General features: G+C 43.1%; 1 protein-coding gene across 1 annotated transcript in view; it reads left to right on the plus strand.

Moving 5' to 3' along the window:
* The first annotated feature begins 979 nt into the window (after positions 1 to 979).
* SMTN (smoothelin) overlaps positions 980 to 15,699 on the plus strand; it is an 86,626-nt gene continuing 71,906 nt past the window's right edge. Inside the window, exons 1-6 of the mRNA XM_056528629.1 lie at positions 980 to 1,034; positions 3,548 to 3,626; positions 3,976 to 4,079; positions 7,002 to 7,101; positions 8,166 to 8,482; positions 12,037 to 12,097. Coding sequence (XP_056384604.1) covers positions 3,993 to 4,079; positions 7,002 to 7,101; positions 8,166 to 8,482; positions 12,037 to 12,097 — 565 coding nt within the window. The 5' untranslated portion in view covers positions 980 to 1,034; positions 3,548 to 3,626; positions 3,976 to 3,992. The remainder of the gene's footprint in view (positions 1,035 to 3,547; positions 3,627 to 3,975; positions 4,080 to 7,001; positions 7,102 to 8,165; positions 8,483 to 12,036; positions 12,098 to 15,699) is intronic.

Below are 15,699 nucleotides of genomic sequence, written 5' to 3' on the forward strand. Positions count from 1 at the left end.
CGACGCACAGGGACGTTCATGCGCAACATCCCTGTGCATCGTCATCAAGGAAACGTCACTAGTCCTGGGCCGGGCCTGAAGCGCGGTGAAAATTGTCAGCCCGCAACGACTAACCATCCCCACTGCATAGATGGCCCGGACCAGCTCACCCGAACTTCCCGCCGAGGGGAGGTGAGTACAAAACAAAGGGGGGGGGTTTCTGGATGATGACGAAGGCCGCAGTGGTCTTCAACCTGTGGACCTCCAGAGGTTTCAGGACTACAACACCCAGCATACCCAGACAGCCCATGGCTGTCCGGGCATGCTGGGAGTTGTAGTTTTGCAACATCTTGAAGTCTGCAGGTTGAAGACCACTGATGACGGGATTGACGGGTGTTAATGACGGGGGTCTGGATGATGACATGGGGGGGGGATGATGTATTTCCCACCCTAGGCTTATAGTCGAGTCAATAACTTTTCCTGGGTTTTTGGGGTAAAATTAGGGGACTCGGCTTATACTCGAGTATATACGGTATATTCAATTCTAAATCAAAATCCCCCCCCCCTTTTTATTTTATTTTATTTTTTTTTATAGGTAGGTTGAGCATAATTTGTCAGTATATAACAATATTGTTGTACCTGCAACTGTATGCACTTTTTTGGTGGTTATGCTCGGGATTTGTGAGGTTCAGTTGATCCAATTCCCCTCGTGCAGGGGATTGTGTTAATTTTTGTTTATTTACTTAAAGTTCACTAACTAAGGAATAAAAAATATAGTGAAGTAAAGGTCTACAGATGCTCTAGATTTATCAAATAGCATAAGCTACTGCGAGAAATCTGGCACATTTGAAGAATAAGAATTGGGTACTGACTGGGAACGGATTATTTATTTTATTTCCCTCTTACATGACAGGGAGTCATTACGCATGCCTAAAAACTTTATTTTTTTATTTTTGTTCAAAAGCACTGAACGGGAAGACAAGCAACTAGGAGCTTTGCATGCCCTCTCAGGAAGACTAGAAGAGATAAATGATGTGGAGGAGCTGACAGCACTGGTATGTTATGGCATGAAGGCAAAGGAAAAATGTTCTATATGCAGCCGCCTCCATTTTCATCTGGAGAGGATCTTGTATCAGCAGTGTGTACAGTATAGATTATAGGATGTGCTCTTTGAAGAATGTGCATAATAATCATATTACATACACTCATGTAATCTAAACCTGATATTGCAGACCAGCTTTACTGACAGTTTTACACATTTTACTTTTTTAGTTTGTCCTGACCGGCCCGGTGATGTATAGAAAATGGTGTCCCATAGTCAAATGTGTCCTTAAAATGCTGAGTCGGCTAATCCACTGTGAGTGGCTGAGACACTCGCATCCGCCCCTTATTATTGGATGATGGCTTTAGACCGTTTTCTACATTGCCCGCAGCTCTGTGCCAATCTCTGCGCTTTCACAGCAGGGATGTAGCAAACTGTATCCCCACTGTGAGTGCAGAGATCAGGGCTACAAGGAACGGTTACATAACTGGCCCTGGCAGAATGACCCATTTCACTGATTTAGTTCCATTCTTCTGAGCCCATCCCAGCACCTTCTGATTGTAATGTAATCCTTTACAGTGATCCCTCAACTTACAATGGCCTCAACATACAATAGTTTCAACATACAATGGTCTTTTCTGAACCATTGTAAGTTGAAACCAGACTCAACATACAATGTTATGGACAGTCCAGATCTGTGAAACGTGTCAATGAACTGACCAATCAGAGTGGGCATTCACTGGTAAAACTCCTGTATTACTGAAGCGTATGCACTGACTGGTGTCTGGTAGCGCCCCCTACAGTACAGAGAGGTATTACATGTTATGTACTATTTACCTATGCCACAGTTACCTGCTCCTTTGGACACCAGGTGAGGGTGGCTCCATGTTACTTTTTTAGGACATTGCGTGCATGGTACAGGCCCCCAAAGAAGCTCCTGTCCTCTACATAGACCAGTGCTTCCCAAGCAGGGAGCCTCCAGCTGTTGCAAAACTACAACTCCCAGCATGCCCGGAAAGCCTCTGGCTGTCCGGGCATGCTGGGAATTGTAGTTTTGCAACAGCTGGAGGCTCCCTGCTTGGGAAACACTGACATAGACAGTGATTTACAGCTCCTAGCAGATCTTTCTTTCTTTTATATGTAAGGATTTGCTTTATCTATATTAGTTATCTACTTATTTTTCTTTAATTCTCACTTTTTCCTATTTTTGATGACATTTTGGTGGCTTCAGAGCCAATTACCAGGTTTCCATAGAGTTCTGGTCTCAACATACAATGGTTGTCCCAGAACCAATTAATATTGTAACTTGAGGGACCACTGTAGATGTAGATCAGAAAAAGCAGTGACCACCCCCCCTCTAAAGATTCATCCCCTTAATGAAGACACTGAAGTGATGTGATACCCTTCTAGTTAGTAACCCCTTATTGACAGCAGGTGGTTGAGTATCTGCAGTGACATCTCTTGGCATCACTACAGTTGGTTGTTTGAAGAACTGGAACTACCACTATCAATTCCAGTTCTGAGTGCAACCAGAATCTGCTGTATAACTTAATGATCGCTGCCGCATGGTCACATAGACTCCAGCCCCTGATCCACCTACGGATCATGATAGCTTAGAATAGTGTTATGTACACATTAGTACCTCTGACCACTAAAATGAGAATTGCATTCACAATAACCTTTTTATATGTTCCTTTAACTTACAAAAAATAAATAAATAAATTAAATAAAAAAAGACACTGAAGAAAAGTTCCTTATTTTTATTTGCTGTCTATGAATTTCCAGACTGCTAGCAAGGGAGGCCCTCAGGGCTGTCTGTTCACAAAGCCTTCTGTTGGGACACAGTAAGTGTAACCCTAACAGTTGCCTGTAACATAGACATTATAATGTATGTAATAGCATGCAGGAAGATAGTAATACAGTAATAAGGTTAAAATAAAGTTTTAAAGGACTCATTTGCAATAAAAAATAAAGTAAAAAAATAAAAACAAAAACATTTGTGTGCAAAAATAATTTTACTGTTCAAACATAACATTCGTTAAAAAAATTTGCACCTATTCAGTATCCACACATCTGTAATATCCTAAAGTGTTATTTAGTGTGAAACATGAACAGTATAAAAATAAACAATAGAAACCATGCCAATTGTGTTTATATTCTCCCAATAAAGTTTGTGTTTCTAAACTTCTCCAAGAAATAAAATATCTGCCACATAAAGTCCTTATCCAAAAACCTCAATAAAAGAAAAATTTAAGGTTTTGCCTGATAAAACAGAGGCAAAGAGCTGGCCATTCATGTCTTTATAGGCCTGATCATTACGGGGTTAAACCACTTTTAAAATGTTTTACGTTATTCTTTAACACCCTTCTTTATTTATAATCTTAGCGTAGACCATACCATTTTATCACCAGTAGGGAGCACTGTTCACACTTGAATGTCAGTTACGATGTAGAGTTCTTGGCTGCCACTAGGCTGAACTACTGCAGTATTTAAAGTGCACACTGCAATTTTTTCCATCTATTCCAGCTTCGAAGTGCCAGTGAATATGAAGAGAGGAAACTTATCCGAGCTGCTATTCGGAAAATCCGGAATGATGAGATAGAAGGTAATGGAGCTTGCAGGGGTTTTGTGTCATTGACTAAAACCATATACTGATAACACAGAAGTGTCTTGTCTGTAGATACTGGAGCTGGTGTGTGCATATGTAGTCACTCTCCCACGTTTTCAGTAGTGACCTCACATATTCTGCATTGAATATCAATCCTTATTCATGAACACCCTCCTAAGACCAGTGGGGGTTCCACCTGACGTACTGGATCTGATCCTATATCAGACATGTATGATTTGGTGTTATGTACAAAATAGTTTAACTTAATTTTTATCCTTTTCATATTATTTATGGGAGTTTATTTTTATGTACATCAGTTGTGACTTCGATCTTTTGTTTCCTTTAGCTGCAACGTTGGCAGGCATGCCAGTCAGCCGCTTCACAGACCAGCGTAATGGCACCATGCAGTCCAAAAGTGTGGAGGATTTTGGAGACGAAACTCCTTCTTTGGTAAATAGTGAAGAAAAGAACGTAGTGCAGTCTGATAGTAAATGTGCTTTTATGTGTCCTTTTAAGTTTAGGATTTATTCATGTCTTGGAGTGTTTTTACACCCACACTCTTAAAGGTGTAGTGTAGTGCAAAATAACTTATCCCCTATCCAAAGGATTGCAGGGGGTCTGACCGCTGGGACCTCCCGTGATCTACTGAACGGGGAACCGGCAGTCTGCTTGAAGGGGAGGTGCCGACCCCTGATAATACGCCTCCTCCATGTATCCCATAGAGATACATGGAGGGGCATGTCGATCGCTGCTTCCGGCGGGGGTTGGAACGTCCGCTTCCGGCAGACTGCTGGGGCCCCGTTCAGGAGATCACGGGTGGGGGGTGCAGTTGTCAGACTCCCCTGCGATCTTTAACTTATCCCCTATCCAAAGGATAGGGGATAAGTTATTTTTTGACTACACCACTCCTTTTAATTATTCAGTTGCAGTTATTGAGCACAAAGCCAGGAACAGATCACAAATAAAAAATAAATTTAAATTTAAAATAAAAATAAAAGACTGAGGCTACTCCTTTTTTAAATCCATTTCTGGCATTGTATTCAATAATTGCATGAAAGAAACCTTAAAGTGTAAACACACCCTTAAAGCCAAAGTCAGGAACACATCATAAATTTATGACATTTACAGAAAAATTATTGAAACAAAATGTATTTTTTATTTTTATCAATTGACTGAATGTGAGAACACACCTTTTTTACGTTCCCTAAATCTAGAAAAAAATGGTTCCAAAAAATAAGACTGACTATCTTCAGCTATAGCTCAATCATTATTGCCTAACATTTAGTCCTAGAAGTACCGTATTTATCAAGGTATACCACGCACCGGCCTTTAACATGCACCCTCGTTTTTACCCAAATATCCTTGGTAAAATGAGGGTGCGTGTGTGTGCATGTGTATACCCCGATACACTGTTTCTGATCCCGCAGAACCCCCAGGAAAGGCAGGAAGAGAGGCCATTGCTGCCCGCTTCTCTCCCCCTGCCTTTCCTGGGGCCTAGAGCCCTGCTGCCGCCGCTTCTCCCCCCAGCCGCCCCCCCCCCCCCCCCCCAGCTATCGGCGCCGCTGCCCCATTGCCTCCCCCATCCCCGGTTTTATAATTACCTGTTGATGGGGTCGGGTCCGCGCTGCTTCTGGCTCCGGTGTGGCGTCTCCTTTGTCGTTACTATGCGCTGCGAGGCGCAATGACGAGTGACATCTTCAACGCGACGTCACTCGTCATTGCGCAGCGCATAGCAACGACCCGACCCCGGCAACAGGTAGTTATAAAACAGAGGATGGGGGAGGCAATGGGGAAGCGGCGCCGCTAGCCAGGGGGAGAGAAGTGGTGGCAGCAGGGCTCTAGACCCCAGGAAAGGCAGGGGGACAGAAGCGAGCAGCAACTGCCTCTTTCCCCCTGCCTTTCCTGGGGGCTTCTGCGGGGTCAGAAAAACCGGGGATGGGGGAGGCAACGGGGCAGCGGCGCCGGCAATGGGTGCAGCTGCCCCTTCTCTCCCCCTGGCTATCGGCGCCGCTGCCCCATTGCCGGTGCCGCTTCTCTCTCCCTGGCTATCGGTGCCGGCAATGGGGCGCCGGCACCGATAGTCAGGGGGAGAGAACGGGCAGCGGCGCAGATAGCCAGCGGGAGAGAAGCGGCGGCAGCAGGGCTCTAGACCCCACGAAAGGCAGGGAGAGAAGCCAGCAGCAACGGCCTCTTTTCCCCTGCCTTTCCTGGGGGCTTCTGCCCCGGGGATGGGGGAGACAATGGGGCAGCGGCACCGGCAGTCTCTGGACCCCAGGACAGGCAGGGGCAGAGAATCGGGCATCGACGGCAGGTCTCTGGACCTGCAAAAGCTGCTGCAGTTCATTGATTTAAAGCGCCCGCTTTAAATCATTGAACTGCAGCGGCTTATCGGCGTATAACACTCAGATAGGGGGAGATTTATAAAAGGATTTAGACTGTTTTTTCCTGTCTAAATTTGTCGCACAGAAAGTCGCAGTCTAAATATGTGCGACTTTTCTGCGACTTTTGCTGTATAGGATTTTTAGAACATGATGCATGCAAGTCTATTTTAGACGGAAATGCATTGGAAAATGCATTGGTGCTGAATTTATAAAGTGCGACTTTTGTGCGACAAGTCGCATCTGCCCAAAATACACTGAAATGTCAGACCATGTTGGAGCAGGTCTAAATGCAGTTTAAGCTGTAGACCCTGAAGTCTGAGCACAGAATTTATCAAGGGCTGTGAGACCTTTGATAAATTAGGAGCACAATAGACAGGAGACTACCATATACGCTGGTCTATAAGCATACCCAGAATAGACTAGATTAGTAAATGTCCACCATAGACTTTAGGCAAAAAATTTTAGGCTAAAAAATTCCGTGTTATACGCTGATAAATACGCTATTTTTGGATTTTAAAATGCCAGGGAAGAAGCTCCCCTTTCAAAATCAATTCACTGGCCACAAAAGGATTGTGCTTCTGCTAAAGGAAATTGATGTTGCATAGAGTAGTGGTGCTTCCCTGCTCTATTGTTCTTATTACTGTTAGCGCTGTTTTAGAGTACACCTAATCGATGACGCCTGCAGGTGGCAGTATTACCCAGTGAAGCTGCCTACTCCTTATATCAAGATTTAGTGGTGGCTTTTTGAGACAGGAGCTGGTAGTTACTATCTAGGGGGAACAAGGGGCAACACCACTATGTATAAATTACAGCCCTAGAAAGGAGTTAAGTGTTCTAAAGCCCCCATGATATTGTGCCTTGCCCAGTACTGCCATAGTGTTGTCCAGAAAACTATGCCCATGTCACTTTTGTCAATGTGAATTGTTACTATTAGGATGAGGAAAATACTTTTCTATATGTAGGGTTTTGTTCTGTTATTTCATTTTAATAGGCACAAGAGAATGAGGACTTGGAAGAACGAAAGATCATCAAAGCTCAAATCCGTGAACTCCGTACTGCTCAGAATGGAGGCATTCAGAAAGAACTGAACGGTATGCTGCCTACCATTTTAACACTTGTATTGTTGTCTTAACCAAATTCCTAGTCTTCCACAAACTAGCCAGAGCCATGAGCATACTTATGATTTGTCATAAAAAAAAGCTTTTGCTTCTGTCTGTTTTGTGGAAAACTAGGATGGAGATGAAGCTATATAATTATAAAAAATATTGAGAGAAATAAATAAAAAAATATAGAGTGGAAAGTTACAAAATGTACTCCGTGCATGGGGCCAGCAGTGTAAGGTTTTGGTCATAAACCTTCATAATATCCACAGGAAAAATGTCAAAGCAGCACATCCATAAAGCAAAAAAAGTGTGGTTTATTCAACACCAAAATGCTAGAGCGACGTTTCGGCCATTTCACATGGCCATTGGCTTGACAGTCTCCTTGTGAGATGGCCGAAAAGTTGCTCTGGCATTTTGGTGTTGAATGAAGTCACACTTTTTTGCTTATGGATATTCTGCTGTGATATTTTTTCTAGAGATAGAGGCTCATCACACCACCTTCTCAGGTAGCATGCCCTAAGATCAGCTCTGGCTCCAGTTACCAAGAAGGCCTATGGAGTGCTAATGGCCTTATAATATATTTTTATTATTGGTGAGGGTACAATCAGTGTGCTTTGTTCATTCCAGGGGACATTTAAATGAGAACTCAAAGATAGCAAGAGGTGTCAGATTGTTAGGTGTCCAACCGCTGGGACCCCTCAAAATCTCGTGTGCGCGGCCCCGGCTCTCCTGAATAGGGGTTTTGATCCGGAGCACTGCACTCTGCAATCTCCGGCTCTCCCATAGAGCTGCATGGATGGGATGTGTCAGCCACCGCTTTGTGTAGTGGTCGACACGCCCCATTCAGGAGGAGAGCCAGTAGTCTGATATTTTCCCCCTATCCTTAGTATATAGGTAATAAGTTTTTCTATCCAAGAGTTCTTTTAATATCCGTTCATGTAATCTGTACAGGGTCTGGCAGTCAGACCCCCCCCCCTGATCCTCTATAGGATAGGGAATAACTTATGATTGTGGGATAACCCCTTTTTATCTATTTTCATTTTCTTTTTTAGAACCAGTTTCTGACATATCGCTGCTTCTCAGTACACCATCAAGAGAGAAGTTGTTGTCATCCTCCTCAACCTCATCTTCCTCAGAACCTGGCAATATGGTACAGTCCTGTACAACAGAGCACTCCACACTCAGCACAGACTCTGAGGAAGACCCCCCACAGAGTAGCAGTAATGAGGTTTTTATGGAGTCTGCCACTCAGATTAACAATACAGAACAGGAGAACACTTCAAGGACTACAAGTGAATTTTGGGAGCCAAGTGAATTTCGTAAACCTGAATCCAGCTGGAATGACAAGAAACAGAACTTGGAAAATAAGGTATTTCTTTAATTCACATTCATAATCTTCTGCTTGCTTCTTATTTTTCACAAGGAATATAATGTTATGTTTCCTTAAGGCAGAATTGTCAGGATTTGGCAGTTGAGATAATTGAAGTGTAATCTTATAAAGCCTGCGGTGGTGCGAACATTGTGGTCAGGAAGTCACTGGAAGTATGAGCTCATTTGTGTTTATTGGTATGGAATGTTTCTGGGCCTTTATGCCAAGCAGCTTTGCACCAGGGAAATATCTGTGCACAATACACCGGCTAAATTGACCGTTTTAAAAGGCTTCTTCACATGTATAATCTGCCTACTGGGACTTACCACTTACCAAGAATGGAGGTCCCTTGTGCCCATGGGGAAGGGAGTGGCAGTGCATGTGCTCAGTCACTGCCATTCCCTCTCTATAGGAGTTCTGAAGATAGCTCAGCTCTGTACATCGCTGTCTTCAGCAGACCTCTTGTAACTGAATGGAAAGCGGAAGCAACTCTCCATTCTCACGATTGGTGGGTGTCCAGTTGGTTAGGCCCCTTTGATTGTTTCAAAGGGAACCTGTGAGTTAAGTTATGCTTCCCTCATAGGGAGAGACATGTGGTTTTCAGCAGTCTGTCCATTATGCCAGGAACTTGCTCCTGAAAGCAGATAGCATGCACCCAGAAAGAGTAACTCCCCAACCCCCCCGGCTTTTTTCGGTCTGCTACTTGACCAGGCATTGGCAACCTTCAACTCTGTATATGAGTTGGACTAAATCTCGCATTGTTGGACTAAGTCTCGCATTGTTCTCTTGCCACTAGGAGGCGCTGACACTAGGAAAAAGTCGCCTCCTCCCTGGCAGGATATACCTGCCCACTGGAAGTGAGGTAATCAGTTTTAACTAGTGTCAGTAGGAGGCAAGACACAGGTCTGCAAGCTCCCCCGACCTGGTCTTTTTTTTAATTTGTTTTTTTTCTAGTAAGGGCTGTTTTCACTGAAAGCATTCGGAAGAGCTTTGCACTGTCTCAGCCTGTGTGCTTACTGCCCACTTTTGCAGCCTGGCTCTCTTCCTGTTTCTTGGTTATCTACTACTGTTCATGCAGCCATGTCACTCTTATCTGTAGTTTTTTTTTTTTTTCCCGATCATATATGGCTCAGCGACAGCCGGTCTAGCCACAGTCTGTCGTTTGGGTCCTGCCATTGCTCTCCTCCCTCCTCGGCACAATCTCCCTGGTAGGGTGTGTTCCTCCTTCCCCTTGTCGGTGTCAGTTGCGCTACACTGACACCAGTCTTCTGAAGTTACATTCCTGTGTTCAGAGCCTGGGTGTCCCAGCTGGGTTCCCTTTTTGTTTCCACCTCCATTCCAGTCTTGTCGGGTTGTTGCTTCAGTGTGCTCTGGTCCGCTTGGACTGCTGGGGCCCAGGAATGGCTGGTCTTCTTGTCTTGGATACTATCCTGGGACACCGAGGACTGCCTTCTTTCCTAGGTCGGCCCTCCTGAGTCTTGGGCATGTGTAGCGATACTGCCCAGACTTCTCCGCGTTCCCATTTGTGAGGTGGAGGCGGTCTATGTGTGCCTCACTTCTTCTTGTCTCGACGCGGAAGTTCGTCACCCGGAGCATTTTGCGGATGTTGGGTTTCCTTACCCTTCAGGTGTAAGTGTTCCAGGAGATTCAGGAATCTCCTTTTTTCCATGTCTGCCTCTCCAATGTTCTGGGATGCTCCTTTTCACGGTCTTCTGCTCCTTTTTTGACCATTTATTCTTCCGTGTCAGTCTTACAGGTGACCCAGGCACCTCCAGTTTCCGGGTCTATCGTTCTGGTGTTCTGGAATGCCCCCTCTTTTGGACCTGCCGCTCCTTTTTGGCCGTCATTACTTTCAGTCTCCTCCTTTGGGGGTCCATGTTCTCTCGAGATGGAGGGCATTCCGGTCATCCGAATCACGCCAGTCGAGCTATTTTGCCTCCCGGGTGTTCGTGCTGGGCCCCTGGGTGGGGGTTTTGGGTTTGCAGATGTTCAGTTCATCGATATTCTGTACCAAGCCTCTCTAGCTGGTTTGTCTTTCTTTTTTTCCAGTGGTTTTCTGGTCTTCACCTTCTGTGCTCTCCTTCTGCCTGGGCGTCCACTGCTCTCCCTGGCATTTTTCCGCCATGTTCTCTTGAATCAGTTGACACTGAATTATTATTTTTTTGTCCCCTTTTCCATTTTATTTTCCAGCCAGGCTGGCCCACTGGCTTGTTATTTGTTACTTGGAGTTGTTTTCCTACCTCCTTCCAGCCCATCTGGCTACCTTGTCTACTTTTTCTTGTCTCTCTATATGGAAGTAGGTGTAGAGTCTCTGCAAAGGACGATCCCTTCCTTTGAAGTCAAAGTCCATCTCCATGGACCACAGGCCTTACTGTCAAGTGGGTTCGGTCTTTGGGCTGATCCCCTTTCACTAGTGGTTGATCTTTCCATTCTAGGGGACTACTTCGGTATGTCCTATCAGTATAGGTGTCCCCCAAATGAAGAGCGACCGAGAAAAGGAGATTTTACAGTGAGTATAAAAAAAATTTCTTGTAGCCTTCATTGGGGATACTGCACCCACCCATTTCTGAATTTTTTTTTTTTTTGTCCGAATATTCTATTCCGGTTATTCGTTTTTTAAAATCCGGGATTCTTTTCTAGGGTCCATCGGACATGTTTGTTTTTGTTGGCTTCTCCTACTGCTTTGTGACAAAACTAATTACCTCACTCCCAGTGGGCGGGTATATCCTGCCAGGGAGGAGCCGACTTTTTTTCCTAGTGTCAACGCCTCCTAGTGACAAGAGCATATACCCTTCAGTATAGATGTCCCCCAATGAAGTCTATGAGAGATTTTACAGTGAGTTAAGAAAAAATCTTCTTTTTGAAATGCCAATAGAGAATTCTGAGTTAGCTGAGGGAGTGGGGGTGCCTTCCATTCAGTAACCACCTCCAGAAGCCAGAGCAAGTTAATAAAGTGCATCTCCTGCCCTGGATCACTCAGCCTGTTTGTGCTTTCTATGCACTGCGCATTAATTTTAGTATACACTGTGTAATGCTTCAGTTCTCCTGTGGTGGCGCTGCGGGAGACCTGGAGTTTACAGTTGATGGCTAGAGATCGAAGCAGATAGCTTTTAAGCACAGTTTCATCAGGGATGATCTGGGATTTAATAGTACGGAGATGCCAGCTTGTAAAATCGGATAAGAAAAATTGCATTTACGCTGGCATGGTGTTTGCATAGGGCATTTGTGACCAGCAAGTGGTGCTATTTCTCCATGTGTACACATTTATTAAGAGCAAACTGACACACTATATAGAGAAAATGTGTGATCGTGTATACACAGTCTATTCACTGTTTTAAGTGATTAAAAGAAAGAAAACACAAATGGTTAAAAACTGGTTATTTACAATGAACTTTAGTACACCTATATATAGATTTGCATTATTTGTCCCTAAAACCTTTTTTTTTTTTATCCTGTATTAAACTGAATTTTGAGGTTTGTTATCCTCAGCATATCTCCAACAGAAGTACGGCATAAGCAATGTAGACCTTACAAAACCTTTTTGTTTGCCTTAGCTGAAAGCTGATAAAAATGGATCATATCCAGAGAAGACGTCAAGGACATGCACTGAGCCAGGTAAGGTTGCAGGCGCTTGCAGTGACAGCCAGTGAATGTTTATGTCCTTGTGGCTGGTGGTACTGTGTGACATGTGTGTCATCATGTTATCTTGTTTGTAGACATACTGCATTATTGGATTGTCTGAGAGCTTCTAATGTTATATTGCCTGCTCCTGCCATGAGGGAGAATGTTGACAAAATATGTAATTTTTTGTGTGAGCATATTACTTCTGTCCCCAGGAAGCAAAGTTGGTAAGGGGGCATTCACGCCACATTTTTGCAATACAGTTCCCGTATCAGGTTTTTGATGAAAAACGGAATCCTCAAAACCGGACTAAACTGTATCAAAACGTGTACACATTTTAACCCGTATACAGTTAAAAACTGTATACGGTTTGAAAAATGATGTCCGGTTGCATCCGTTTTTAAAGGGTAGCTCCCACCATCACTTTTTTCTTTTCTGTCCCTGCCTATTACCCATCTATCCCTAACCCCCTCCCTGCCTTTATTATTATTTTTTTTTACATATTAAAAATGCCTTTTGTCTGCCTGGCAGTGTGCTCACTTACCAGGCAGACTTCCCCAGCAGGCACCACGTCACTGATGCCTGCTGGGGCCGACACTTCCGCCCGTAGTTTACCTATACAGGGCGCCTCCAGCTGTTTCCCCACTGCAACTCCCAGCTTGCCCTGAGATCTATTGGTTCTGAGGGTATGCTGGGAGTTGTAGTGGGGAAACAACTGGAGGCACACTGTATAGGTGCAAACAGTATCTGTGATGGCCGCACATACCGCTCCGCAGCCCGCAACCCCCCGGCCCCGTCGCGCCGCTCAACCCACTCCCCGGCAGAAGAACAGTCACAGCAACCCACAACCCCCCCAACCGAACTCCCCCGTCACGCTGCTCAACTCGCTCCCCCTTAGTTCACCCAGAGTACCCCCTCCCCGCCGTTCCGATGAGTCGAAATTCTGTAGTGACGTCACTGCAGAATGCATTCGGCCACTAGGAGGGCGACCCCTAGTGGCCGAATTTTAAGTGATTTTAAACTGGTTTAAAATCACTTTTTTAAATTAAAGTATATTAGAGATATGTTGTAGTACTTAAGTACTACAACATATCAATTTTTTTTATTTCATGACAGTGCCCATTTAAGGAAAATCGTATAAGTTTTTAACTTTTCACTCCATTATGAATAAAGTTTCTTGTTTGATTGAAATTTAAAAAAAATAAAAACTCTGCAAAAACCGTATGGTGCAAACAGTATTGAACTGTACGCACATACGGTTCTGTACGGTACCCATTGACTCCCATGTTAAAAAATAAAAATAAACTTATGGTTTAATATAGTTTTTCACCCGGACCAAAAACCACGGTAGGCTACGGTTTTGGGTACGGGAAAAAAAAAAACTGACAAAACCATACAAGATTCAAAACGGATGCAACTGGATGCATCGTTTGGCATATGGTTTTCAATGGAGTCAATGCATAGGATATTCAATACGGTTTTCACATTGAAAACGTATACGGGAACTGTGTTGCAAAAACGTGGTGTGAATGCACCCTAAAATTAGGTCTGTGCATCCATATAGGTAAAGCAGCACACGTTCAAATTTAAGTAAAATAACTTGTATCGCCCCTATTAATCAGATCCGTTCCTGAATTCCTCTTTGCACTTTGACCCTGCTGTTGCTATGCAACAGAGCATATATTTTCCCACTATCCCCCTTGCTTGCATACACAGAGACTACCGTAACTGGCAATATTTTTAGGATAGAAGATAAAAATTGAACCGTGCATGTGTGACCTTGTTGGATACCCTAAGACTAGGGCAAAACAAAAGAACACGGGAGACTAGTATTACTCAAACATGACCTTTTCAGGAATGCTTGTACATAGGAACTGTTTTAATTCACACAATGCATTCGTTTAGCCCAATTTTGTGGTAAAACCCCTTTAAAGTGATTGCTCCCATCTGTAGATATGACCTACTTGTCTGTTGTGTAGAGCTCTCACCTCTTGGTCTCTTGCAATTCTGCATGGCGGTTTCCATAAGAGTTGAGTTCTATACACATATCTTCATTGGTTTCAATTATAAAGAAGCTACTTTTCAAATGGTCATGTGACCCACATTCTCCTGATGTTCCATAAATTCTCTAGATGGCAATGTTCCTGTAAAAATATTGGTCATTAGATTATGCCAATTACTGTGAAGGATCACATGGCTTATAAACATGATAGATGTTACCTGCCTTATCCGGTTCACCCCCACAACCCCCTACATGTGTTAGGTTTCAGGCCACCTTGGGTTTAAGTTCAACTTTTAGTAGTTCATGTTCTATTCTTTTTCCATTACTTGAATGCTTTGGTTTTATTTTGTTCACCCACCATTTCCCCTAGATGTCTATTAACATGTACAACACTAAAACATAAGGAAAAAAATTATTAGATTTTTCTAGTCCTATGCTGGTGGTCTCCATCTAGTGCTTGCAAACCCCTGCTATGCAGAGCACAGTTGAAGCCCTCTGTTATGGCCATGTGCACTAGTTACAATATGACATTCACACTTAAAATGTTGCAGACTTAACCCCTTAAGGACTCATCCCATTTTGGCCTTAAGGACTCAGACAATTTAATTTTTAAGTTTTCATTTTTTCCTCCTCGCCTTCTAAAAATCATAACTCTTTTATATTTTCATCCACAGACTAGTATGAGGGCTTATTTTTTGCGTGACCAGTTGTCCTTTGTAATGACATCACTCATTATATCATAAAATGTATGGCGCAACCAAAAAACACTATTTTTGTGGGGAAATTAAAACGAAAAACGCAATTTTGCTAATTTTGGAAGGTTTTGTTTTCACGCCGTACAATTTATGGTAAAAATGACATGTGTTCTTTATTCTGAGGGTCAATACGATTAAAATGATACCCATTATTATATACTTTTATATTATTGTTGCGCTTAAAAAAAATCACAAACTTTTTAACCAAATTAGTACGTTTATAATCCCTTTATTTTGATGACCTCTAACTTTTTTATTTTTCCGTATAAGTGGCGGTATGGGGGCTCATTTTTTGCGCCATGATCTGTACTTTTTTTTGATACCACATTTGCATATAAAAAACTTTTAATACACTTTTTATAATTTTTTTTTTAATAAAATGTATTAAAAAAGTAGGAATTTTGGACTTTTTTAATTTTTTTTCGTTCACGCGGTTCACCGTACGGGATCATTAACATTTTATTTTAATAGTTCGGACATTTACGCACGCGGCGATACCAAATATGGCTATAAAAAATGTTTTTTACGCTTTTTGGGGGTAAAATAGGAAAAAACGGACGTTTTACTTTTTTATTGGGGGAGGGGATTTTTCACTTTTTTTTTACTTTTACTTTTACATTTTTTTACATTTTTTTACATTTTTTTACATTTTTTTTTACACTTGAATAGTCCCCATAGGGGACTATTCATAGCAATACCATGATTGCTAATACTGATCTGTTCTATGTATAGGACATAGAACAGATCAGTATTATCGGTCATCTCCTGCTCTGGTCTGCTCGATCACAGACCAGAGCAGGAGACGCCGGGAGCCGCACGGAGGAAGGAGAGGGGACCTC

The sequence above is a fragment of the Hyla sarda genome, chromosome 1, assembly GCF_029499605.1.
Source record: "Hyla sarda isolate aHylSar1 chromosome 1, aHylSar1.hap1, whole genome shotgun sequence".
Taxonomy (NCBI): domain Eukaryota; kingdom Metazoa; phylum Chordata; class Amphibia; order Anura; family Hylidae; genus Hyla; species Hyla sarda.